Genomic DNA, 8,434 nt, shown 5'->3' with positions numbered 1-8,434 from the left:
GCACACACAAACACATGCATACACACACACACACACACGTAAATTCTCAGTGGTTTAGCGTCTGTGTTGCCGGTTATGGGTAGTGGACGTGAAATCGAACGTGACAAGATTGCTGCTATAGTGGCCCCCTTTAAGGCAGGGCATTCTGTGAAGGAAATCTCTGAGATTACAGGAGTTGCAATGCGTTCAGTGCAACGCTGGTTGTTACGTTTCAAGGATGGTAGGGGGTGTCACTACCTACCCCACGTCAGCGCTGTGGCAAACCCAGGAAACTCACACCACGCACTTTAAATTTCAATGAGCGTGAGATAGACAAATCTCATCGTAAATTTGCTAAACAAATTCAGTCGTAAAAACCTAGGTTATTAGGTGGTGTGTTTTTTAGGAAATTATCCTGCACCACATCTAAGAAAAAATTCACTTCCTAATCTGCTAACATTTTCCAGTCAATTTTTCTACAATTAAAATCTCCCATGATCACAAAGCTTTTGTACTGGGACGCCCTGCGAATTTCATGAATCAGGGGATCAGTCTGCTCAATGCTGAGGTTAGGAAGTCTATATTGGCCACCAATAGTAGTTTTCTTATTCTTGCCTTTAATTTCCATCCAAACATATTTCGTACTATCCTATTCCTTAATCGGATTGTTGATAATACAGTTTATTGTATTTTTAACAAAAATGCTACTCCTCCCCAATTCCTGCCAACCCTATCCTTGTGAAAACACTTATATCATTCTATCTCGATTTCCTGAAGGAAATGTCTATCACCCATATTGATCCAGGATTCAGTAATACTCATAGCTACAATATCAAATCTCTCTACGCATGATTTGCCTCACAGTAAATAAGTTTTATTTATTATGCTTCTGCTGTTTGTATAGTAAACTTAGTTTATCTTCCCTCCACCTGAATTTGTGTTTCTTTTCACAGTCCCTCTATGAGCTGTTTATATTGCCTAAACTATATTCCGATACTTAACCCCCGACTCCCACGTAATCTACCCGAAAAAACCTGCAGGATGCCTACTTCTTGCTCAAGGGATTCAGCAAGGCGCCAAAATCCTCTAGGCGATAAGTGCACCCCGTCCCCTTATATATAGATGATTCTTACCGTAAAAGCGATCCCAGTTGTCGACAAATGCCCATCCATTGGCCTTACAATGTTTTGTCAGTCTGCAATTCATTGCAATAGCCCTGAAATGACACACACACATACACATACACACACACACACACACACACACACACACACACACGCACACACACACACACACACACACACACACACACACACACACACACACACACACACACACACACATACATATATATATATATATATATATATATAAATGTGCATATATATATATGATATATGCATATGTATATATGAATATATATATGCATATATATATATATATATATATATATTCATATATACATGAAGCTCACTGGCTGAGCCGGTTAGGGTTTCGTTACTTGCGACGAAGATCGAGGGGATGGTGGTTCAAATCCTGCCACCGGCGAAGTTGAACTAATGGCATGGCTTATTAAATTCCACGATACAAAGTCCTCTGTAAGGGGAACCGTCCTAGCCTTCCGATAGGGCGGAGTTTGTGACGAAACCATATCATCATCATGCCGATAGATGCCAGTTAGTCTTTTGCTAATGTTTCCTTACCCATTCCTTACATGTGCCCAAACCATCCCAATATTCTTTCATCGGCGCCAACTGAAAGCATCCTCGGCTACCTCAACTTTTGCACCAGCTACGTTGACTGCATCCTAGTGTTTTCTGAGTCGCCTGACCAGCATCTCCAGGACAACGGGCTCGTCGTCCGTTTCGATAAATGCACCTTTGGAAAAAAAGATGTCCCATTTCTGGGACACTTGATTTCTCCTGACTGAGTTTGTCCATTTCAGATTAAAATAACTGCAATCGACAAGTTTTCCAGACCCATCACAAAGCCCTGCATGAATTTATCGGGATGGTCAACTTCTACCACCAACATCGCTTAAACGCTGCACCCACTCTATAGCGACCTCCACTGAAAACTGAAAGACCTATAGTGGAACACCGGCATTCGAGCTTCCTTCGTCAACGCAAAAAATTACTGTCATTGCCACCATCTTCTTCCCCGTACCAGGTACCCAGCTTCAACTATCATAAGAACGCCAACAATGTTGCCATAGGGGCTGCGTTTGAACAAATCATCCACGGCACACCTACACCCCTCGGTTTCTTCAACAGGAAACTCTCCAATGCCAAGCTCAACTACACTGCCTTCGACAGAGAGCTCTTCGCCATCCACCATGCCGTCAGCCACTTCCTCGAAGGCTCCTCCTTTATCATCAACAACACCGATCATCAACCTCTGGTGCACGCCTTCACGAAGCTGAAGGACGTATGGTCCGCCAAACAGGGCCACCGCAGTACAAAGAACCCTGTCGCCGACACCCTTTCCCAAATATCCATCGACGCAGTCCAACTCGGCCATGATTACAAAGCCATCAACAGAGAACAACGGGAAGATCCTGAGATACTCACCAATAGGAAACCCATCACATCTCTTAAGTGGCAGGACGTCCCTTTCCACGACAAGCACACTATCCTCTGCGACATCAGCACCTGCCGCCCACGACCCCTCATCCCATCTGTCTTCCGATGCCAGGTGCTCAACTTGGTATACCCCGTGTCACACCCTTGAGGACACGTCACTGCGAAGCTTCTGAAGAAGAAATTCATTTGGCACAGCATCTCCAAGGACGCAAAGGAGTGGGCCAAACTAGAATCGCCATACTAAGTCAGGCATTGGATCATTTCATCAACCCCACGACGTTTCGCACATATCCATGTCGACGTCGTCGGCCCGCTCCCTCCATCAAAAGGCCACCGCTACCTCTTCATCGCTGTCGACAGATCGACCCGCTGGTTGAAGGCCATCCCCACGAAGGAAGCCGCCGCCTCGTCCTGCGACACATTCCTCCTCAGTGGATGGATCACCAGATTCGGCTTACAGGAGCATGTCACCTCCGACCGAGGAGCACCCTTCCCGTCACGGCTGTGGCAGTCCCTCGATGAACTCCTGGATACCACAACACACCACACTACCTCGTGCAACTCTGCAGCCAACGACATGGTCGAACGAACCCACCGCTCCCTCATGGCATCTCTTATGGCACGTTGCAACAACGACCCCTGGCTTCCCGTATTACCCCAGATACTCCTTGGCCTCTGGACAGCCACCGAGGGTGACCTTAACTTGTCTCCAGCGGAGATGGTCCTCGGCCAACCCCTCGTAGTGCCCGCAGAATTCCTCCCCCCACAGGAGTCTCCCGAGAGCCTGCAGTAGCTGCGATGAACCGTCGGTAAATTCGCCCCATGCGTGCCGGCACATCACCGGGAGGTCAATGAATACCTCCCAAAGGCCCACACCTCGACGCACGTCTTCCTAAGGACCGAAGCACACACTCCACCGTTCACGCGACTCTACACTGACCCCAAACTCGCCCTCGAACGGAAGGACAAGACTTTCTGCCTCTCTATCTCCGGCAAATCAAAATGGGTCTCCATCGACGCCTGCAACTCTCCATATATCCAATTCTCGTGTGCAGACACGCCCAGTGAATCCAAGGCAACTTTAAGTGATTATATAAACTATATGGCGTGCATCTTAGGGCTAGTATTGTACTGACCACGTGGAACACACCAGAAAGGGAACGCCGCGACCTGATGCGCAATTATTGGTCAGCGTGACCGATGCAATTAGGGATAGTTATGTACCATAGGGGCATGCCCACGTGGTACATATAAATACGTCTTCGGCCCACATGTATAAACAGTTTTGACTCAACCAAATACAGGAAAAGAACTCACTAACCTTCTTTTCTTCTTCCCGTAGCCGACAGCCCCTACATGCGCATGACATCTGCTGGACAGATCGAATATGCAACCTACTGATTGTAGTCATTCCAATTCTAATATTATCATCCCTGTGTAGTATTCCAGTCTGAATTAGACTATATTTTTTCATCTTTCTTTTTTAACATCTATCTGTCAACCTTTATGAATAACTGTTACATATTCAAGCTATCGACCTGGTGGGTGATTTCTACTAATAACGCACTTTCTCCCTGAAATGGGTACTGTTTTTCGTTGAGGGTGCGATACTAGTAGTACTAACTATGGTGTTACATATATGTGATATGCAGTGGTGTTGATATTTGGTGGCATTTTGCCAATGTGTCACAGATCATCTTCTGGCAGAGATACTAACGTCCTTGCGTACCACAGGGCGCACCGTACCGTCGGACATTCGATGCAGTCATGTGGCGCTGCGTGCAGGCGGGTCTGATCCGACAGTGGACGAAGGAACTTCAAGTCATCTATCGCAATGAAGCTCTTGAAGCTAAAGCGAAGGATGGCCATCAGCAGACGCCTGCAAGCTCTGAAAACAGCGGTTTGGTGAGTAGTCTAAGGCCAAAGTGACTCAACAGACAAGAATAAGTTATTAGGATAAGGAAGTAGAACTCATAATTGAGAATACACACACATATATATATATATATATATATATATATATATATATATATATATATATATATATATATATATACAGTCATATTACTTTGATTTTAATTGTCTCATAATGATATTTCCTTCTAAACTTTTCTTTTCTACTACCCTCCGCCAATGATGCCCCCGGAAAATAGGTAGTACTGAACCTTGCCCATCTCCAAGGCCCCTTTCTGGCGCTACTCTTCGGTTGGGGTTTCGGAGTGCTTTGCCTGGGCACAGAAATTGTCAGCCAACGCCTCGATGTAGCCTACCGTAGCCTTCGCTCGCCAAGATCTTCAATGCGCCTTTCTCTCTGATACAAACAGGACCACAACATATCGTTATGTACTTCTTGGTATAACATGTGACGAAAACCAGATGCGATGTTAGCATTAGAACATGGTCTCCACTACAGTGTGTTCACTTCGACTTGGCGGATTTTTTTTTTTAATTGTAAGATATATATCAGACACTGGATTAACAATATGAACGAAATCCATACATTAGCATGAAGAAAAATTAAATAATGATATACTGAAATTCAACAGAGTCTGAGGATTTCGGGCTAATTATTCATTAACACAAGCGAAGACATTTTCTGGAAGTTGAAGTGAAGAGACTGTTGTACTAATTGTCAATTAGGAACGATGTTTTCTGCAGTCTGTAGTATCATGTCGAATTCAATCAAGGAAAATCTGACTTAGTGAGAAATTTTAGCTGTAAGAGACTCAGTTATGAATGAAAAAATAAAAATTTTAGTCCAAAACTTTAGTGTATTTCTTACCTTCACAATTATCTTGCATGACAATAAAAGCTTGAAAGCTTTCTAGCCAGTTATACGTAAAATAAAAATCTATTGGAAAAACAAGTTGAACAAACAATCCAAGAAATGTTCACTTTATGGCAATGACAATGAAAGTTTTCCAGCAAGTTATATTTTATTTCTCATCTTTCTCACCAGACGCAAGGTAGACAAAGTATATCAGTGCCCGACCTCTACGAATCTTCTCCGTAGGTCTTGGTCCCAGAAGCCTTCATCTCTGTTGATTTCTTGTGAAATTCTCCCTCTCTCTTCAACAGCCTCGTCTACTCTTTGTGTTCATCTTTTCTTAGGGCGTCCTACAGGCCTCCTATCGGGAGGAATCTGTGGCAACACGCCACTACTGTAGTTTCCCCTTAACGCACATAGCATTTTTGTAGAATAAAATTACTAATCTTGGTCAACCCATTGTGTGTGTCCATTATAATCAAAGTGTATATTGTGAATTATATGGCCCTTGTAAGGTAAAAAGCATCTAAATGTAATATTTTTGTATAAATTGTACAAAGTAATAAAATATTGATTGTATATAGATTATGTCATGGCGGACGGGAATTCCGGTATTAAGTCCAAAGAAATTTAAAGTTTTATTTCATCCTTCTCTTACCGATGTTAACCATCTAACATGATGTGGTAACTAATCATATCAAACCTAATCCAAGAATTTCCTTGTTAATCTTATATCGTCCATCTTTTTGAACCATCTTAATATGTTCTTTTCAATGATTTTTAGCACAGATGTTACATTCAATCTCTCTCTAATTTCTTCCTTTCTGATTCTATCATGTTTGGTCATTCCCAAGATCAATCTAAGGGCCTTAATTTCAGCTGCTTGTATTTGTGAAGATGTTCCTGTCGTCAACGTCCAAGTTTTTGAACCGTAAAGCAGTATTGGTCTTAAAAAATTTGCAAATATAATATTTTTCACTTTTGTTGGGATGTTTTTTGTCTTTTAATATGGGATACAATGACTAGCGAGCTATACATGAAACAAAATTTTGTGTTTTAAAGAAATTATACGAACTAGTCAAGAAATATTCACCTTATCGGCTATCATCATCGATTCTGATTAAGAAAACGAAATTTGCGGGTGGAAAAACAGGGTCAAGGAGGTATTTATAAGATCTCATAGAAGGTGCTTGTGTATTCGTAACAAAATAGTCAATCTTCCAAAGGTTGGGATGTGCCATGCAATCAGTCCGACAAATTAGCCTAGCTGTATACTTTGTCTGGAGAACCACGCGCACACCGTGGCATGGCTTGACCCGAGGCTGGGTAGGCTATCACGTGGCTGGTTAGTATTCGCCAGACGCGCTCAAGTCTCGTCTTGCACGTGCGCAAGCGAGGCCTATTTATGCAGGGCGTGCGGAGAGACACTTCAACGACCTCAGAAACCTCCTTGGTAACCCTGACACAGCCTTAGATCGCCTTAGATCAAGGTCCACCACAGACGTCGGACGGAGACACTTCTGATCACTTGCAGGCAAATAAAAAAGAAACTAATCTTATATAGATAATAAAACTTTCACTTCATATTGTACCCAAACATATTGGTAGGAACGCCAGAATCTCTTTACCGTCGTCAAAAGAAAAGTGACGGAAAGACAAAAAATATATAATATCTAAATCCTCATCTACTAAACATCAAAATGAAAATTAAAAAATCTATTCTATGAATCGTAATTTTTTTCTTTCTGTTAACTGAATTGAAATTAAGTTATAAGATTGAAAAGGTTTCCAATTTGGTCAAGAGCCACCGCGTAATATTCTTGCACGGAGATTTTTTTTTTTTTTTTTATCTTTTTATCTATTTATTTATTTATTTTTGTTAATAAAATCCACACCATAATAATAAGTTAGTTGTCTGTTTGTCACACTATCCCTAGAGGCTTCGAGAAGCCTCTGAATCGAAAGGATCATTGTGTATGAGAAAGAGAAACAGAGGTGGGAAAGGGGGGAGGCAGAGAGAGAGAGAGAGAGAGAGAGAGAGAGAGAGAGAGAGAGAGAGAGAGAGAGAGAGAGAGAGAGAGAGAGAGAGAGAGAGAGAGAGAGAGAGGGAGATTAACAAAGAGAGAAAATAGAATAAAAAAGTAATGAATCCTCTTGCAAACTGCAAGGTAGTGTGGAACCTCGATCAAGTTTGGCCATCCCATGGAGAGAGCTCAGAGGCTACAAACACCCAAGTCCTGGAGCTTCAGAGTATAAGCGATCAACACAACTTGAATTCCACGTGGTATCGTTCAAGTAAAGCCGGAAAAATATTTTCAATAATCGAATCCTATTCCATCACTAGAATGTTACATTTTCGGTTTTCTAAATATGAATTGAGAGAATAAATATTTTTATTTTTATTTACTCAAAAGCCTCAGCGTGACACCGAGGTAGATGAGTAACTTCTGCTATATTATATGGAATTGAGGAATTGAAAAACTTGCTGAGGTCAACCAGTCCGACATAGTTACCGGTTGAAGTCTATCGAAATCCGTCGGAGTCTGTTAGAATTGGGAAAGGTATGTGATAGCAGGAAGTTGAGAGTAAATGTGGGTTAAAAGTAAGGTGAAGAGATGTATAAGAGGAGAGGATGGCAACAAATTGGAAGCAATTTGAGAGAGGCTGGAGGAGATATTTTTAAATATTTGGGGTCACATGTGGCAGGAAATGGAGTAGTGGGAGTGGAGGTAGACTGTAGAGTGAAAAAAGTAGGTAGATGTCTTGGGGGATTGAAAAGTGTTATGGATGAAAAGAGAATATAATATGACGAGGTGATCGTGTTTACGACAATGTATGAGGCAGATAATTGAAATTTAAGGGAGGCAAAAAAGAGAAATATAAATGTGTTTGAGATGACGTGTCTCAGAAATACGGTGGGGACTACAAGGATGGGCAGAATGAGAAATAAGAAGGTGAGATGGCAGATAGTGCTGATGACAGATTTTTGGGATGGTTTGGACACATGGAAAGAATGCGTGAAGAAAGCTTAGCAAAAAGAGTTTACCTCTGACTTCCACCCTTCTTTTACTAATCTTTCAACACTCATTCTTTCCATGTGTCCAAA

At 42.2% G+C, this 8,434-nt stretch overlaps 1 protein-coding gene across 1 annotated transcript in view; it reads left to right on the top strand.

The window, feature by feature from the left end:
* LOC143039040 (uncharacterized) overlaps nucleotides 1-7,627 on the top strand; it is a 34,151-nt gene extending 26,524 nt beyond the window's left edge. The window contains exons 6-11 of the mRNA XM_076208891.1: nucleotides 4,296-4,466; nucleotides 4,715-4,822; nucleotides 5,521-5,570; nucleotides 6,113-6,259; nucleotides 6,555-6,673; nucleotides 7,497-7,627. Coding sequence (XP_076065006.1) covers nucleotides 4,296-4,466; nucleotides 4,715-4,822; nucleotides 5,521-5,570; nucleotides 6,113-6,259; nucleotides 6,555-6,673; nucleotides 7,497-7,627 — 726 coding nt within the window. The remainder of the gene's footprint in view (nucleotides 1-4,295; nucleotides 4,467-4,714; nucleotides 4,823-5,520; nucleotides 5,571-6,112; nucleotides 6,260-6,554; nucleotides 6,674-7,496) is intronic.
* The last annotated feature ends 807 nt before the right edge of the window (nucleotides 7,628-8,434 follow it).

The sequence above is a fragment of the Oratosquilla oratoria genome, chromosome 25, assembly GCF_046742065.1.
Source record: "Oratosquilla oratoria isolate Oo_2021 chromosome 25, ASM4674206v1, whole genome shotgun sequence".
Taxonomy (NCBI): Eukaryota; Metazoa; Arthropoda; class Malacostraca; order Stomatopoda; family Squillidae; genus Oratosquilla; species Oratosquilla oratoria.
The sequence above is the reverse complement of the archived record's forward strand: the minus strand, read 5'-3'. Positions and strand labels throughout refer to the sequence as shown.